The sequence below is a fragment of the Paroedura picta genome, chromosome 7 (genome assembly GCF_049243985.1).
Source record: "Paroedura picta isolate Pp20150507F chromosome 7, Ppicta_v3.0, whole genome shotgun sequence".
In the NCBI taxonomy this organism is placed as follows: Eukaryota; Metazoa; Chordata; class Lepidosauria; order Squamata; family Gekkonidae; genus Paroedura; species Paroedura picta.
The window spans coordinates 43,443,449-43,463,247 of record NC_135375.1 but is presented as its reverse complement, the minus strand read 5'-3'; the positions used below and the strand labels follow the sequence as shown (position 1 = coordinate 43,463,247).

The 19,799-nt window shown below is 40.2% G+C and overlaps 1 protein-coding gene across 8 annotated transcripts in view; it reads right to left on the bottom strand.

Annotated features, from left to right (window-relative positions):
- Positions 1 to 19,799, bottom strand: part of RHOBTB3 (Rho related BTB domain containing 3) — a 50,109-nt gene that overhangs the window by 14,373 nt on the left and 15,937 nt on the right. For all 8 annotated transcript variants that reach the window (XM_077347656.1, XM_077347661.1, XM_077347653.1 and 5 more), the window contains 6 exons: positions 14,761 to 14,915; positions 13,982 to 14,093; positions 11,213 to 11,578; positions 6,528 to 6,640; positions 5,733 to 5,853; positions 3,429 to 3,602 (listed from right to left, as the gene is read on the bottom strand). In XM_077347656.1, coding sequence (XP_077203771.1) covers positions 3,429 to 3,602; positions 5,733 to 5,853; positions 6,528 to 6,640; positions 11,213 to 11,578; positions 13,982 to 14,093; positions 14,761 to 14,915 — 1,041 coding nt within the window. The remainder of the gene's footprint in view (positions 1 to 3,428; positions 3,603 to 5,732; positions 5,854 to 6,527; positions 6,641 to 11,212; positions 11,579 to 13,981; positions 14,094 to 14,760; positions 14,916 to 19,799) is intronic.

The window sequence follows — 19,799 nt, the reverse complement described above, 5'->3', positions numbered from 1 at the left end:
GGGGGAGCGCAGAATCGAACCTGGCATGCCAGATTAGAAGTCCGCACTCCTAACCACTACACCAAACTGGCTCTCTAAATAATAGTAATTAATTAGCTTTATTACCCACTGATATCCGTCAAGCTATTTTGTGGTGGGTTACATAAAATAATACCCCACAGAAATACATAAAAATTCTAATCCCCCATTAAAACAAATATCCTGGCAGCAGAACTATCCCTCTCAACCAACAATATCCCCTTCCTATGCCTCAAGGGACAACTTATGAGTGCCGACTCCACTGCAGATGGTCTAGTCTAGAGGAGCCCACCTTATCTCCTGTGCCCTGACCTCAACCAAAGACATCTACAGTACATCAGCCAACGTACATTTTTAGAGGTTCTTCCTATGAATTTGGGATAACTGGTCCATTTGAGGTCCTGAGGTCTGATACCTGTAACCTAGATATTAACTGCACACTCCTCCAAAATAGCTGTGCATGGATATCAAGCAATGAGTCTTTAAAGTAACTGTGGTTTTTTAAAAATGCCCAAGTGTCCAGTTTAACAAAAGGATTACTTATAAATAAAAATCACAAAACATCTTTATGGAAACAGCATGTCTTTAAATTGTAGCTCAATCCAACTCCACTTTAGCTAAAGCACTTGAATTTCAGCCAGCTCAATCCCACCAAAGTGAATTTAAACTTAAAACTTCTGACTCTCAATTGGATGTATTAAGTGCTATCAAGTCACTTCCAAATTATGGTGACAACTCCAAAATATCCTATCGTAAACAGCATTCTACAGGTCTTGAAAACTGAGGGTCATGGCTTCCTCTGTTGAGTCAATCCATCTCATATTAGGTCTTCCTCTTTTCTTACTGTCTTCAGTTTTTTCTAGCATTATAGTGTTTTCCTGTGACTTGTCTGCTCATAGTGTGACCACGGTATGATACCCTCAGTTTAGTTATATAACTGACTTTTTGGGGGTCCATGGTATCTGTAAAACTCCAACATCACATTTCAAATGAATCAACTTTCTTCCTGTCAGCTACCTTCATTGTCAGACTTCCACACCCATACATATTAATGGAAAATATTATAGAATGAATTATCTTTATCTTGGTTACCACTGACATAGCCCTATGCTTAAAAATCACTTCTAGACCTTTCATGACTGCCCTTCCCAGTCTCATTCATTCATTCATTCATTCATTCATTCATTCATTCATTCATTCATTCATTCATTCATTCATAGGTTACTATAGGCATGAGGGGTGGTGCACAATGCATGCATGACCTGAAGCACATTAGTATAAAATTCAAAATAAATATTCAATAGAAGCATATAATTAAAACATTGAACAAAATAAAACAGTTTAAAAGTATAGGTCCAGCATATTGGTTGATGTTTATACTGGCCCCTTAGAAGGGGGAGGGAGAAGGGAGAGGAAAGAGTGAGGGAGGCCCAGATCAGGTGTTCCAGCTGTATTTTCACTGGCCTTAACCATAGACTTGGCAGAACTCCATCTTGCAGGCTCTGCACAATCTCCTTCTGATTTCTTTATTGTAGTCTCCCTTTAGGTTGATGATGAAACCAATGATTCTTAATTTTTGTTTTCTTATATTCAGCTTTAATCTGTTTTGGGACTTTCTGCTTTAAATTTATAATTTTTAGTTAAATGATACTAAATGTTTGAATTAAATGATAGTAAATGAGTTTCTTAAGAGTCTCATTTTATTCTTAAGATATGCTTCACACCGCCTAGTCCTATGAAAGCAAGGAACTCCTATTGTTGGCAGCTGCTAACATGAAACCCAACAGTATATACAGCCTGTTTTGATGGATTATAGCACAGTTATAACATTTAAAAAATTTACCTCCCTTGTTCAAACTGCATAAAAGAAACCAAAGAAGGTGAAAAGATAGGTGAGAAAACTAAAAAGGGACACATGAACAGCAAGAAATATATACAATTGTTCTTTTTCCTCCTGGAATAGTTTTACATAATGTAAGGAACTACAGTTGTGATGTCGACATGCTTTGATTTAAAATGTGTTAAAGGGGACATGCTTGATTTAAAATGTGTTAACGGGGACTCAGGATCATAGCATAGAAAAAATTCATATCTATTTTTTTCATTTGGCAAAACTCTAGCAAATATAATTATTAAGTGCCCTAAGCGAGTTTCAGGAGGGTGGTATAGAAATGTAATCAATCAATCAATCAATTAATTATAATAGTAAATTGTTTGCAGCATTTACGCAGCAATCTCTGGGCAATAACCAGGGTGGGGTGGGGAGTTACACCCTTATTGGCCAGTATTGTATGGTAATGGCAAATGCAGACTGTAGCACAGCGAGTACCATGCAGTCATGCAACTATTGGATGACTGGTATTATCTGGTCTGGGCAAATACTACAGTTAGCACCCCACTGTGTAAAGCAGTATTGGCTAGCAATCACATATCTACACCGCATTCACTCAGCTGCCCCACAGCGCTCACTGATAAGGACATGAATCCTGCTCTCCTTTAGTTAACACTTTAGTGGTGGTAGTGAAGTCCTATGTACAACTCTACCTCACAGACAGAGTTGTTGTCCTGCTATAATCTCTATTCCAGGATTTCAGGAGTGAACATAAAAAAATTAATTGATGACTTTCAACATTCAATCACATTTGTAGCTGATCCAGAAATACAGTAAGAAAGTAATTATGCTTTTTCTTACGGCCATCAGTATACTATCCATGTTATTGCAGTTTAATCAAACAATTTTAAAATCCCCTTCAATGCCCATTCACTATTTTCCAATCAATTAGTTCCCCCTTGTAACATTTAGTCCAGTTATAACTTCTAGTTAATGAGAAATATACAAAAAGTCTTATGGCCATGAATTTTGTTTCCCACTGAAATCTCTTTATAGTCTTATCAAAACACAGCACAGGGTTCCTGTTTTCCCCTACCAGACTTTTAGTAAGTATATTTTGTCCTGCATGTACAAGTTCCTCCGGAACCTCATCCATTAGTCCATCTCTCCTACAACCCGAGTGTAAAAAGTAATTCTGGCCTTTTTGAGAACAACAAACGATTTCTATGTGAAGCATAGAAGTGCCTTAGCCAAAGTAAAATGACTGTGATTTTTTTTAGCATGACTAATGCAATGCCTACCTGACCGAGGGCTGTTAGAGATGTATTACAGGGAAAGAGTTCAACAGCCATCCTAGGGAGAAGTCATAGCCACATATCTCTCCTATCCATTATTAGATTTACAGCATTTAAATCCCATAATTTAGGTGAACTTCCTTCCTACCAACTACTCTGAAGACTGCAGTCCTAGTCAATCACAGAACAGAAACAAAAGACATCTTATAGCATCTACTGTCCCTCCTCCTCATATGAGAAGTACCTCATGTTTGAAATACTGGCACATGTTCATATTCACTTACCTGGACAACAGGAGTCAGTATATAAATACTCCAGAAATGAGAGGAAAGTGTCCTTGGAAATCCCGAATACTGGAACCAGAAAATTATTTGATTCCATATAGTTACCACTAAACATAGCTGCCATTACCTCACAACGGGCCACTAGGACTGCTCTGTGAGCTGGCACGATAGCACCTATAAGAAGGTAGGCAGGGACAAGACAGAAAGCCACAATCACAATCCTTGAACATGAAGTGTCATAAAAATAAACTGTTGTTCACTTCTGTGCAGGCACTCATGGGACTGCACTTTTGCAGGCCTGCCATGAAGAGTAGCTAGCAAGCTTAAATACAATATATCCTAAGAATGTTCTCCCTCTCCTCACAGGGGAGGCCAACTTTTCTACCCGAAAGTTACATGATGTGAGAGGGGCAATCATTCTCCCCTCAATTCTCTCTTTGCCACCAAAGCCAGGTAAGTAGGCATCAATCAGTGGAAGCCCACAGCAGGGAAAGGAGGGAGGGATGTATGCCTGCACAGAAATTCACTCAGTGAACAACAGTTACAGATAACTGCAACCTTATTTTCATCTTCATGGCTTTTGTGCAGTCCCACACAGGGGAATAGCAAGGTCAACCCCCACGGAGGAGTGTGTGGGTTTATTCCACAACAAACTGATTGAAGTACCACTGTCTCCTGGAGTCGACCTACTTTGTGGAATGAGCTCCCCAAAGAGCTGAGGGCCCTCCCAGAGCTATCACAGTTACGTAGAGCCAGCTAGATATTGCTCTTCCACCAGGCATTTGGTAGAGGCCAGCGTGTGGAAGATCTATATGGCCCCAAATTTTACTCTCAAAGGTTGAACATCTAGATAACCAAACATTTTAGCTTGCCCGCAGAAACTTATGAATCCAATTGGATTCCTGAATGCTCTGAGGGACCCAATGCCTCCAGATACCTCTCTAATGGTCTGGTCAGTGACTGGTATGACAGAATGCTGGCCACCATTGATGAGATAGCTCCCTGGCATCCTCTCCACCCCTGTCTCAAGAGAGCCCCTTGGTACATCAAGGAGCTTCATGGAAAGAAATGAGAATTGAGATGATTAGAGCAAGTTCTTGTGACGAAGCCTCAAGAACATCTTATAAAATGCAGATGAAAGCCTATAAGATGGCAGTGAAGTCAGTGAAATGCAACTTCTACTTGACTACCATCACATCTGCTAACTCACACCAGCACAATTGTCTAGGATAGTTCAGTCTCTCACTGCCCTAAAAGAAGAGAAACAAAATAATAACCAATTGGATATCAGCTGTGAGACATTTGCTTTGCATCATTTCACGGACAAAATCTTGACACTCTGCCGCAACTTCCCTCCAATCGTAGACAAAGAAAGTGAACTAGAGGTCCCTTGGCTGTCATTGGAGAGAACACTGAGAAACTTCAGACTACATGCTGATGCTTACAGCAGTGAGACCAACCACATGCCCACTAGACCCCTGCCCATTGTGGCTTCTAAAAACACCAGATATAAGGGGCCCCCTCTGGGAGATAATCAACCTTTCTCTCACATCAGGAGAGTTCCTGGAGTGACTAAAAGAGGCAGTGGTACACCTGATACTGAAAGAACCATCTCTGGACCCACAAGAACCCAACAACTATTAACCTGTCTCGAACTTATTGTTTCTGGGGAAAGTGGTGGAAAGGGATGTCATGGACCAAATTTCTGAATTCCTGGAAGAAGCTTCAGTTCTAGACCCATCTCTACCTAGCCTGGCCATGGGGTAGAGAGCACTAGTCACTAGCCAGCACTGTGGCGCAGGGGGGGAGAGGCGCTCTTAGCGGCACGCAACCCAGTACCTGCATACAGCACTAGTCTTAGACTTGAGGTGACTGCACAGCTGGGCTGTCAGGGCCAGCTGTAAGGTGGATGCCCCTGGTCAGTGGCCCCTTCTCCATCCCTCTCTCCAGCTGGGAGTCCAGAATGTTCTAAAGTCTCCTAGTAGGCGGGGTGCATTCTTGGGAGGACTCAGAATGTTTAGCACATTGTTGGAGTGCATAGGTTAAAATTAAAAAGCAACTTACATTAAAATATTTAAAATACAGTTAAAATATAAAATTCGATTAAAAACACATAAGCAACATTAGAAAGAGTTCTTGGGAGTATGCTGGATGAAACAAAAACTCCACATATGTTTTCAATTTTGTTTTGCACTTTTTACTATGTCAAAAACATAGTAAAAAGTGCATCAGAAGTTATTTTACACTAATTTAAAAGTGGCAGGACAAATATGGGAAACAACTCAGAAAAACTTGATATGGTACCTTGTATTTTGAACATGACATCAGCTAATACTGTTGTATTAAAAAAGAGCCTGAGAGAACTGTTACATAACTGCAAGGGTCTTCTTGACACATATGACCTGCAGTTTCGTGAGTTGTTAATCTGGAACATGAGAACAAAACCAAACATACAAGCATCAGTGTTTTTAAAGTGACAACCTAAGTTATTCCTGACACAGCGAGTAAATAATATACTATTTTAGTTGCTCTAAAAAAATCCTTTTGCACAGTTTCAAAAATTCTTCTGACATTTTCATCTCCGTTACAATAAGCATGAATCATAAAATGCTTCTTGCTCTAAAGATCTCTAATAATGAAACATTGACCTCAATGGACAGGAATGGCACAAATATAATTATAATTACCACCAAAATATTTCCTTTACAACCCAGAGCTGGCTAAAGATTCATTAGGGCTTAGACAAATATAAATAAAAATAGTTTAAAAAAACAAATAAAAGGGATTCAAAGACAAGATGCTGGGAGCTGTACCCCTGAATTCTGGATTATTAGAGGTTAAAATCTGCTGACATCTATATTCATGGATCTCCTAATATCACAACTATTTGAGCCCAGTGTCTGAGGTGAAAGTTTCAAATGGTACCCCATTTTCATTGAGCAAGATTAGTCTGGCATCCAGAAAGGCCTATGTAGAGAAAGGGGAGATTTTTCCTCCATGAAGCATTATCTCAAACCTCGTGTGGCACTACTGTGAAAGACCTGCTGACATTCAGGGGGAAGGGGCTGCTACCAGGGAATAAAGAATAAAGTCACTTACCTTCCCTGGAATTTTCAAGATACATTTTACTTTCTCAAGGACAACTTCAACAACCTTAGGATCATTTAGCTTCTTTTTAATTTGTTCTTCCAATAATTCCCACTGGAAAGCAGCTGGGGTAAGAGAGGGGGATAAATACCCTGAGACTGTGGGCTAGTCTAGTAATAAAAGCATCATTGTCAACAATATGTTGCACACAGTGCAGATATCTTGCATTTCAGTTGCCTGAAGGCCTGGATTTTGATAGCATTAAGTACAGTTTATTTTGTATTCCAAAAAAGCCAAGCCTCATCCCATCACCAACAGTTCATTAGAGACCGACTGTTATGGTGACTGGATGGCTGGGTGCCGTGTCACTAATAGGATATGGCCCATAGGGTAAGTGATGATAAGCAACATAATTCTCTCTTCCACTCATATTTATACCAGTTTTATGGCCTTTTAAAAAGTATGCATTGCAATTAAAACAAAAGTGATGCTGCATGCTGCGGAAGGACAGGAAATTCCTTTTATTGAGAACCACTGAGCTACAGCTAGTGCTCCAATTGTTATGATACCAAGCAGGGAAAGTTTTATCTTTTTGCTCTGATGAACTGGAGAGGCCGTACCCCTTGTCCTAACCCCTTGTCCTTTTATATATACACTAGCCAGAGAGCCCATTGCAGCCAGGAATGCAACGGGCACTAGAAGTGGGCCCCTCAACGTGGCCACAGCCGGCCAGCCTTCGGGCCGCACACGCAGCAGCACGGCCAACCATCAAGGAGGGCAGGAATTCCAAGGGTGTCTGGGATGGACCCCCCCCCCCGTCCCTGGCCAGACAGGGTGACCATGTTGGGGTGTGGACTTGGCCGAGCTGAGCAGCTGTGGGCCAGCACGCCGCAAGACTGCTCCTCTTGGCAGCCATGCTATGTCTGCCAGCAAGGCTGCCAGAGAGCCACGCAGCCGCCTTGTAGGGGTGGGCGCTCTAGGGGCTGGCTCAATCAGGGAGCACCCAGCTCTGTTGGGCGCATCCTGATTGGCCCCCAAAGCGTGTCCGACCAGAAATGGAGTCCGGACATGCTCTGCCCACCATGGCTCTGCGCAAATATATATAAGAGCCAGTAAGTGTTAAGGATATACCAACATATCAAATACTTAGAAATACAACAAATATATAAGATAAGAGAGGAGCATCACGAAGCCTGTGAGATGTGCAAGAAAGGAAAACCATATCCATTCCCCCCATTGGCTCTCGGTTTCTCCTTTCTCCCTACTATCAGTACCCTTGCTCCCTTCTCTGTCCCAGTAGCCACATCATCTGCATTCTTCAAACCAGTCAATTGGGGGATGATCTGGAGCTGAAAGCATGCATGGCATACATTCAGCTCTAAGTCTTCCCTAATTAGCTGGTCAATGATGGCATGAGAAGCTGTCTTAGAGCAAAAAGCCAATCCTATGCACCTTTAACTCCAAGTTTGCTTTCCCATCACAGCCATATAGCTGACCTCCTCCCCTACTGACTGCTATCAGCTTCTTAGGTGCCTGTCCACCTCTTACTAGTGGCAGTAGTCACTTTTGCCTCTGTTCCTTTAAGAACATAAACCCTGCTGGATCAGAGCAGTGATCTAATATAGAATCCAGTCTCACAAAATAGTCAGCCAGTTACTCTGCAGTTCCTCTGGTCTTCTCTTCCTCCAGGCAGCCTTTTCCAAATCTTACCACCCTGGCCTTAGCAATTCACTTGGAGGCTGCTAGGCATTCCCCAAGATGGCAGCTGAATACTGAAGTGTAGCATTGCAAGACCTCTTTTTTATTTACCCTCCAGGAGTTTTAATCTCTACTTTTTAAAAACTTCTCAACATTTTCTGCATATCTGGGGACTCCCCAACATTTACAGAATAATCTTCTCTAAGTATGCACAGCCTCATTGTGTGGATGTTTTGATTCAAACATTAGGGTTATGTTCATCATTAGATAGCAGATATACCATCTGATTGAGAGCTCTGCAGAAATTCTGATTTACACATAAAGTTCCAGAAGAACATTCATTGTAATGTCAGGATAGCACAAGGTTTTTGATATCCAAGCAAGAAGAGCTGTCCTCAGATGCAGTGATTGAAGAAGCCCTTCAGAGGACAAGATCTCTATGCACATCTCATAAGAGACTTCATGGGCCCACTGGTGTTAAGCAGCAGCTTGGCTATGTGTTACCTGTGCCCCCTCTTCCCACTTCATCTATTAGATATTGTCGGGGGGGATTGGTGGTTGGGTTACATCGCCATGTTCTTTGGTATTTTTGATTTCTTGTTATATGACTTTTACATCCTAGTATATTTTAACAAGGTTTTATTGGCATTTTATTATGGAAAATTGTGCCCCCCAGGAGCCGGTTATGTGAGTGGCGTGAAATAAATTGAAATAATAATGATGATCATGATGATCATAATGAAAAACAGAGCCTCAAGATCTACAGCACTGGTTCCCAACATTTTTAAGCTTGCAGACTTGGAATTTTGATTTGGCATGGTGGGTGCAGCAACAAACTGGCTGCCACAAAATGGTTGCTGTGAGATGCAGAGCCAGCCACAAAATAATTGCCACACCTGGAGGATCATTGTCCATGGGGTCGCGATGGGTCGGACACGACTTCGCACATAACAACAACAACAATGTGTTGTGGTGGTAGCTGCTACCAAAACGACATTTCAAAAAAATCTGCACAGCAAATCAGGTCGCCAATAATCAATCAAAAGCTCTACATGGCCCTACCTATGTCCTAAAAACACACTCGGCAGGCACCAGAAAAAGAGCCATGGTTCCCCTGAGCATGACATTTGGGATGCCTGATATAAAGTATCAGGTAAAAACTGCTCAGAACACTAATACCCCCCCCCCCCCCGTAGCAGCAGCTTCGGGTAGCTTGGTGGTTGTTCTAAGCATTTTGTTTAATCTCAAATACTATTTTCATGTATCAATGGTCTCAAATAACTGGGCAGTTTTCCTAAAACAGACTTGTAGACTTGTCCATATTTGTGTAATTCTGATTTACAAGGACTACACACCTTTTTCATTAATCTTTTTACTACTGAATTTTAAGTAAACCTTGTATTTACAAAAGCACTGAGCAATTATGTGCGCAAAAGACTATCTTACCAAATTCTATCCACACTTTGGGCTTATTCTAGCTTCAATACATTATTATCGTTTACAATTTAAAACCAATCAAACAGAGAAAAAATACAATTCAACACACATTCTAAACTGTATAAAAGTCAGAAAACAAAGAATAATGGAAATGGGCTTGTTTGGTTCCCACTACACTTGAATTGTACAAACACAACTTTTGGTAAGATCCACCTAGGCTCCCTGGAATTTTAAATAAAAATGCTGATGGACAGATGCTAATTAAATTAATTTCAGCTCAGTGTGACTTGGAGTCAATTCACAGGATATTGTTTAAAATCCCAGGTAACCTTCCATTTTCTTTTGTTAAAGAAAGCACTCTGCACTTATGAGTTAATGCCCCAGTTATGTGCTGCAAAAATTCCTGCCCACAGAGAAGAATATAGAAGATTTTGTGCAAAATGGAACTAATGGAAAAAAACTGAACTGCTGGACTGTACCTAATAAGTCAGCAAGCCTTGAATTACCAAATGACCACAGTCTAGTTCTCAGGGTCAAACTAAATATAGCACAGGAGAGCTGTGATCAGGATCTCTCAAAGTTCATTTTAAAAACTAATCAGTAATCTTATGTGGACTGCCCTGAAGATCAGAGGAAGGGGTGATGGGTTGCCTTCCCTCCAGTTTAATATTTCCTCCCCTCAAGGCTGAAATTACCTCAGTCGGAAGAAAAAAGACAAAAACCTATAATGCTTTCCTTCCATACAACAAATTATAACAGGGAGGGGGAGACAAATTGAATTAGGAAAAGATCTCATAGGACTGTTTTTGGTTTTTGAACACGAATTTCCTTTTCTTTTTTAGTTTGAACCTCACTGAGATAGTAAACCTGGTTCCCTCACTGCAAGTTGAGGGTTTCACATGAATGAATTTTGCTTTAAATAAAAATGATTTCATAGGATGTTGAAATCTTTGATATTTCTACTGGCAGGAGTTTTTATATGATGCAGCATTTATTTCTGAAAACTTCCCCCTTCACTCTTAAGCAATAACTATGTTACACTGTCCTTATGTCTCCCCGGTTCCCCTGTGTATGCCTTGGTCTTATCTATGTGACAAGCACAGGGAATTCTATGCTTAGAACTTAATTTCCAGACCAATGTGTACCCACACCAATGGTGTACCAGAAGAGAGGGCATAAGTCTCCCTCACCACCAATACCACCACCATGCCATCTTCCTGACCTGAAACAGTATTGGGGGGCCAGTATTTTCCCAGCTGGGAAAATTTATAAGTAGCTCATCATCAGTACATATAAAGGCAGATACAGGAGCAAATAGTGGCTCTCCCTGATGATTCCAGAATGGAATTGTATTATCTGGATAGGGCCCCTGCATTCCTGGGAATTAAATTCCTAACACATAATCTATATTCTGAGAGGACAAGGGCTAATACAGAGTAGAAGGGCACAAGGACTTTAAATGTCCTGAAATGGTACAGCTGGGATATAACAGCACCATTGCAGTGAATAGCTCTTTTCTGCTAAAAGACAAAAAGCACTTGGAACCATTCTAACAAGGATACCTGAATAAATGAAGTGCAGAATGTCTGACAAACAAGAACAGAAGAAAGAGTCTTTAACAATGACTCTTACTGGTGAGTTGCAAGATGAGCGTTCAGTTGAAACTGGATACGCAGCTTCCTGATTCACTGAGAAAAGGGTTTGAGCAGTCCTAATGATAGAGGAATCCTGAATGTCATCTGGGTTCTTCACATGAAACAATAACATGAAGACATGGCTTACAGAGCACAGGACAATCCTGTGAGCTTCTGCTACTTCCTTCAAGTCTTCAGAATAAAATACCACATCCACACACTGGCAGCAGAACAACAGGTTATGTAAATCGGAATCATAATGCGAGGCTTCACCTTTTAAGATCGGCATTTTTTCTACAAAATTGAGACATTAGAAAAGTAATCATGAATAAACTGTAACAGCAAACTTGCACTAGGTGTAACATGAAACAAAAGCATTTTTATTCCCAGAACAGGATCAAGTGAGGACATAAGGGTATTTTTCTTATTGCTCTAAATAAATTCCTCTTCATTACACTTGCAAGCTCATTTTATTCAATCTAAGAAAATTTTGCAGTTTATAAAGCAGTTTATATCATACAAAATAAAAGAAATAATAAGTCTTCAAACCCCTCAACAAATCAATCAAAATCTAGAATGGGTAGTGAAAAGTCAAGTAAAAAGATTTTGCAGAAGACAGCAAAGAGAAAAAAATATGTGGCTGTACTGAAAGATTATTTATTACACAGCTTCAGGGTTACAGCAGTACAGAAACTGGTTTTAGGGGCAGCTATTGTTATTGCTTGTCTTGATGGTATGTAAGAAGAGACCTGATTAGAAAAGTTACCTTAGTGGGGGAATGATACATCTATATATGATTTCTAAGGTAACTGGGTCCCAGATTGCAAACAGGTTTACAAATCAAAACTTGTACTTTGAATTGGGCTCAGAAGCAAACCAGCAGCCAGTATAACTGAAAAAGTAAAGATTGAGCATACTTTCACCTTCTGCAATTTAACAGAAGTTATGCTGTACTGAATGATAGCCCCAAATACAATGCATTGCAGTTGCAAAGACCTAGGTCAGTGAGGCAAGATCTCAGTCTCGTAGCAGTGGACACAGCTTTAAAAGCTCCCATATGTTCCTACACAAGAATTAAGATCATAGGAGGGAGATGCCCTCTTGACTGTCCCACCAATGAAACACTCCAGTTGGTACATACATAAGAGCGGCCTTTTCCATGGCAACCCCATAATTATAAAACAACCTCCCCAAGGAGGTATGTTTGGCACCTTGAAAGTCAATGTTCAGGAGACAACCGAAGATAGTTTTATGTAGGACTGCCTTTTGATTCATTTAGCTTTTCTTATTAGCAGTTTTAAAAGTCAGTGTAAGTCCATTCTGGCTTGGGAAAACCTGGGGTTTCTTGATGGCCCTGGAATGGTTTCCCAAATGGGTGGGAGTTAATTAATTTTTTAATATATATATTTACATTTGTTAAACTTTATCAGATGATAGGACCATATATGGTCATGTTGACCTACCCCCCCCACACACACACACCCAAAATGGCCAATGATGGGCCTGGAGGGGGTGGGAAAGGAAGGGGCCCTGGGTGGGCATATATATAGTTATGCTTCCCAACTATGTTCTGGATGTTCTGCATCCATTCACATACTACACAAAAAGTACTTCATCACCTTATTTATTTATTTTTCCATTTATATCCTGTACCTCCCAGCATGCTGGCTCAGGGCAGCTTTATAAAACATAAAGGTAAAGGTAAAGGTATCCCCTGTGCAAGCACCGAGTCATGTCTGACCCTTGGGGTGACGCCCTCCAGCGTTTTCTTGGCAGACTCAATACGGGGTGGTTTGCCAGTGCCTTCCCCAGTCATGACCGTTTACCCCCCAGCAAGCTGGGTACTCATTTTACCGACCTCGGAAGGATGGAAGGCTGAGTCAACCTTGAGCCGGCTGCTGGGATTGAACTCCCAGCCTCATGAGCAAAGTTTTCAGACGGCTGCCTTACCACTCTGCGCCACAAGAGGCTCTTTATAAAACATACATAGTAATTAATAGTTAAATAAAATATCATTTAAAAACTACATACTAAAAACCATGATTCCAGGTGCATACCCAACTGATTATTCAAGAGCGTCCACATTTCAGTTTTTAGTTTCAGTTTTTCCTGAAAAGAGCCTTACAAGGCTGTGCTATCAGACTGTTAAAATTTAATCTTACTGGATACTTTTGGATAATTATTTCAGTTCAATCTCCAATAAAAACAATTTATAATTTAAAGCAGAGCTGTGAGATTAAACAAACAAGGTAGTCTGGGAAATGTATATGAATGTATGCTCTCTCCAACATGGGCAAGAGAAACTTATGTCTCCTTTTCTGAGTGTGGCATGGACAGAACTAGAATGCAATGCTTATCTGGGAAGAGTAACTGCAGGGAAAATGGGAAAGGAGTTAGGAAATCCAAAGCCAACCCCAACTTCAGTCCAAGTCAAAACCTCTGTAAAAGTTTTCCAGATGCTGAAGATACTGCATTCAGAATTGTGTACCTGACTTCTTCTCTGAACGTTACACAAATTAACAAGACACAGATTCTTAGAAATTAAATACAATTACAGTCTTGTGCTAAGCATGTATGAAATATTATTTTAAAATGCATTGCTGGGAGAGGCGGGGTATAAATTGAAAAATCAAATAAATATTATAAACAGAAACATAGAAAACATATAACAACTGAAGATGCTAGAAGATATTATACCTGGTTGCTCAAGTTGAGGCGGCTTAATTTCATAGCACTTCTGGGTTTTTTTCCTTTTCTTCATGTTTTCAATTGATTTTTGATTTAGACTTTGTATCATAAAATATTCCAGCTAAAATTTAACAAAAATGTGTCACTAATGATCAGACAAGCTATACTAAAATAAGACTGAGGGGCGGGGGGAAATCAGGAGTTGCAGCTTAAATATCATTTTATCTCCTACCACTATAGACCAAAGATGCTAAACAGAACAGGATCTCTCCATTCCAATCGGACCAATGAAATGCTACCACCATATTTCAAACTAGGAATGTTTCCATATTGAGGTTTTTCTCCACCTTGGCTTGCAAACTGGGAAACTTTTTTGGAGCATCCACACATCATGCTGTTATCCTAACCTGGATTTTCCCATCCATCAATAATATGCTCTTTTCCAAATTTACTGAATCTCTTTTAAAAAAGGATTAGTTCAAGCACATTAGCATGCCAATGAGAAGGAATGGTGTTATTGGTGTCCAGCCAGATCAGCACCATTTTTTCCTGTTCTGGCTATAAAATCCTCAGCAAGCTAAAAGTGTACGGTGGCAAATAATGTAATTTTCTCCTGAAGTATCCACAATGCAAGCGTAAGCCGAGCTACACCATCAAGTTCAATTCAGTCTTCTGCCTAAGACTGCACTGACAGTCAGATTCAGATAAGAACAGCTCAAAATTCAAGTTCTGAATTTAGAGTTTAAGAAGCTTACCACCTGACATTTCTGCTATAATTTTCTACTTACCACTCCTCCAAAATATTTTCCTATGTAGAAATCATTGAGACTGTGCAGCTCCAAATAAGTGGCAGTTCCTAGTTCTTTTGCAAGCTGGATACCTTCAGAAGCTGTAACACAGCTCCTTCTGTCTGAGATACACAAAGGACAAGTGCAGGGAACATCTGAGAAAAAATTATTTATACGAGACATTTTATTACTCTCATTTTTTCAACAAGATAATTCATAATAAATCAAGTCAACAACAGCAAGAGTTTTAATCAGCTAATAGGATGTGGAACACATGCTCTGGAATTGTCCTCCTGGAAATATCATTCTTTTCAACTGAAACAAAATACCACCTTAAACATTCTCGTTATTTCTTGTGTGCAATTCTGAAATTTATCCCATTATTTGAGGGCCATTTCGCACGGCTTCAAAATAGCACAATGGTTGCTAATTGAAAACGCTACTAATTTGCCTTAACGCACGACGTCGCAGACAATCTGCAACACTCCTGAAACCAATCAGCAAAAAGCGCTTCGTTGTAGCGCTTTCAGGGGAATCCAGAAAAGTGGATTCACCCTCCGGATAGCGATACACTCCTGCAACCAATCTGCAACAGTAGCGCTAAAGACCTGTGCGTTACCATTGTTGCTGGTTCTTCAAAGTCCCTCCTCCTGAGCCTGTCCTCCAAACTTCCGGCGAAGCGATCGCCATTTTTTTTTCTCCGAGCGAGCGGGGATAAACGCACCAGCGAGCCTCTTTCTGTTTAGAGGCTTCCCTGGCTTCAGTCCTTCACCTTTAGTCACTAAGCACAAACCACATAAAAGCCCGTTTGCTGAAATAAAGTCCCTTTATTTTTTACACATTAATTCAGCCGAAAATCGGGCCCATGAGAGGGGGGGGGATTTTTTTTTTATCACTCGAGGCAGCGTGCCAACGATCATACAATCAAACGACAGCTCACATTAGGCAGCTGGATGGGTCTCTCCGTTGCAACGAATCTACCTAGATTCGTTGCTATGGGTCTGTTTTGTTTTTTTTTAAACCTTTCTTAAAGGGAAAGGGGCTGTTTGGGAGCATGCTAACGGCTGCCCATTGGCTGCTTGACGGCCAGGGGCGGGACGAGCTTGGCAATAGCGCTTACTTTCTAGCGATTTCTGCCGAGACCGGAAGCCTGTGGGAAACGCTAAAAAACGCAACTGATTCCACCACAAAGGCAGGTATGCATAACGACGAATTCCACTATTTTAAATGGCGATTTTTCATTCCGCAAACAATTTGCAACAAAGATCCCCGTGCGAAAAGGCCCTTTTTTTTTTTGAGTTTTACCTGATGAGCTACGGTTATGCTGGTGTTTTCTGATAACAGATTATTTATACTTAAATAAAGATCTCTTCTGAAAGCTCCATTCCCTCAAATCACACTGGAATTGTTTCGCTTTACAATAGTTAGAGTCCAGTAGCACCTTAAAGACCAAAATGAGTTTCAGGGAATAAGCCTTTGAGTGTCAAAGGTTCTTTTGACATGTGTCTGATAAAGGGAGCTTTGACTCTCAAAAGCTTATAGCCTGAAACTCTTGTAAATTTTTAAGGTGCTACTGGACTTGAATTTAACTATTTTACTGAGGACCAACATGGTTACACTCTGAAACTATCGTCACTTTATGACCGTCTCTTCTCTATTAGGAGTTTTCTCTGACCCTTTTAGAACATTATAATATAACGATCAATAAGCAATTACATAGAAATAGCTTTTTATAATTTAAAATACTCTGTAAATTTCAAAATGATTTTTCTCTAGTATATTTATAATATTGGAAGTGCAATCATATGCAGTTACATCTAAACCTACTCATATCAGTGGGTTTCTACTGGAGTAACTCTACAATACAAACTGCATTGTAAGAGACAGGTCCTGTAAAAACTAATGTATTTTAACCACACATAGGTGCTAACCATAAACGACACAATTGCCTTCAAATGCACTTTTTGTTTTCCTCATTTTTGTATTATTTTCACATTAAGATGTTTTTATACCCTGCTTTTCTCTACCTTTAGGAATCCCAAAGTGACTTACTATCACATTCTCCCACAACAGGCACCTTATGGGGTAGGTGGCGTTGAGAGTCCTGAGAGAGCTATGTCTAGCCCAAGGTTACCCAGCAGGTTTCATGTGGAGGAGTGGAGAATCAAGCCCAGCTCTTCATATTATAATCAAACCTGTTTCTCCAGATTAGTATCTGCCACTGTTAATCATTGCACTATGGAAGGCATTTCATGAAAAATAAACTACTTGAATAGGTAAATTATTATACCCTATAAATGTATGTGACACTTTAAAATGTAGGATGAGCAAAAAAGTCAACATCTCTTAGTCTACTCAGAAGGTCACAGATGAATGCCTCTGTGGCCTGCTCCTTCTCTGCCTGCTGTCAGGCTGGAGGAGATAGTAAGTCTAAGCTATGGCTGCTGACACTGGTGTTTTTTGTTAACCAAGGTCAGTTAACAAAGCTGTAGATGGACACTAGAGATTTTTTTCATGGCTAGGAAGCATATTTTTCCCTCTGTTGTAATTCAAATTTACTTTATAAAGCCTAGAACTGATAGGGATAATTCTTATATTTCTTGAAGATGCATTAATCTATGACCAAGCAAGTGGTACCCATGGCCAAGAGTCCATTGATGCAGCAGCGTGTGCAGGGGATACACATGCCCCAAATATGTTTCCTGCTCCTGTGCTACCAATCAGTTGTGTGTCAGTTACGGACATAAAGGGCCAGGCCAGTGGCATGGGGCCGGGTAGTAAGGGGGGAGCAGAAGGATTCTAACCATAGGCATTGCCCATTTGGCAGAAGTAAAATGGTACTACTGACTCACAGCCTGCTCTACTGCTGCAAGGCCTGCCCTACCTTGAGAACAGGCAGTGGCAGCAAACATGTTGGTTAATCAAATTTGCCAGATTACCAGGTGCCAGGTAACACAGCTTTTACTGCATAGTCAGATTACCAAGTTTTCAAAACAAATTATTTCCTTACAATGATATAAAGGGGAAACTATACATAAAATACATATATTTTAATTGCATTTTATTTTACTTCATTTATAGTCATTCTTTCTCACTGCAACTCAAGGAGGATTATATATTGAGTTACTTTTTAGCAGATATCAATTTCTTTATCTAATTTTCAATATAGTTTCTTTGCTCCATAAAGTTTGGCTTTAGTTCTTTATATTTTTATATTAAATAATCTCAAGTATTCTAGGTAAATAATTTCCAGAATAACATCAGGTATTAAACTACTAATGAGAATAATCATAACCATCAACATAAACAGCACAAGTATCCAGTTAGCTCATATGTATTATTATAAATTTAATATCCTGGAAATCATAGTTAAAACTGTTAATACATATTCCAATAAAGTACAGTGGACAACATATTAATGATATAATCATACAAACCACTGAGAAACAAAATGATTTTATTCTTGAAACAGGTTCCTTTTTCAGATGTATCTTTAATCTAGTTATTTCCATTGTAATTATACATAGAAATCATAATTCTAATAGCAAAGTTGACCAAATCTGAGGCTACTTGAATCTAGTTACTGTAGCTGTGAATAGGCAAGATAGATCTTTCTACCAACCTAAACAAAACATGCTTAGAGGTAGGTTACAAAGCCCTTAAATTATAAAAGAGTGCCTGTAGCTTTAATAGATGGATTCTCTCAGTAGCCATTGCTAGGCAACCACAGTATTCCAAGGCTTGGTTCTGTGAATAAAAGGGAGAGGGGGCAGGCTCATTTCCAAGGCTGTTTTGGCTTTTGTGGGGAGATTCATTGGGAACAGGCTTGACAGCAATCTCTGGCTGACTTGATACTACCTGACTTGCATGTCTCAACTAGGTCTAGCTTCTTGCTCATGTTCAGCACCTTATTAAAGTCAGTGAGGTAACAGAGCTTCAGAACAGGATCTGAGAGATGCAGGTTTGAATCCCCATATTGCTATGGAGGTTCACCCGGTGATATTGGACCAGTCACACATTTTTCACTCTAATCTAACTCACACGGTTGATGTGAGGGGGAAAAAAGGAAGAAATGCTACTTTGGTTCCCACTGTGGAGAAAGCTGAGACATGAATGAAGTAAATAAACAATATATCTGATGAGAGGAAGTTAAAGTTAGATTAGTGAAAGACTGAGAAGGCAAGAATGAGGCAGGGAAAGGGGATGTGGGAGTTGACAGGATGAAAGTAGTGTGGGAAGGTGGATCCAGGGGAAATGAAGTGCCCCCTACAAATCCTTTAGGGTTCCCTGTGCCCAGAACCACACAACTGAGTTACAGTTTTCCTAGGCAGAGGCTGTTGAGATGGGAGAGGGAAAGCTAAAGACAATGAGACAGATAAATGTTGGTTCGTTGTTGGGTGGGAAGAGAAGGAAGCAGGAAAAAGGGAAAGGCTATGGGAGATTTCCAGAAAGAGAAAGAGGAAATTGTGGGGAAGGATGAAATAAGATCCCACTTGCAAGTCATTGTGGGTTCCCACTTGTATAACTGAAGCACAAAATAGTTTCTAATATTATCTGCCACCAAAAAAATCAGGCATTTTCCACACACACAAAAAGATAAACCATGATGAATCAGGCCAATACTCATCCAGTCCACACTGCGTCACACAGTGGCCAAAACCCAGGTGCCATCAGGAGGTCTACCAGCAAGGCGAGAGCTCTAGAAGCTCTCCTGTTGTTGCCTCCAAGCACCAAGGATACTCTGTGACTAATAGCCACTGATTGACTTCTGCTCCATATGTTTATCCAATCCCCTCTTGAAGCTGTCTATGCACAACTTCCTATGGCAGTGAATTCAATGCATTATTTTATTGGGTGAAGAAATACTTCTTTTTATCTGTTCTAAGCTTACTACTCATTAATTTGAGTGCCCTCGAGTTCTTGTGAGAAAGAGAGAAATCCCTCATCGTCTGCCAATTTAATAAGTACCCCCTTTAATCCCTATACCAAGTCATTTATAAATATGTTGAACAACACAGGCAGCCAGGACAAATCCCTGG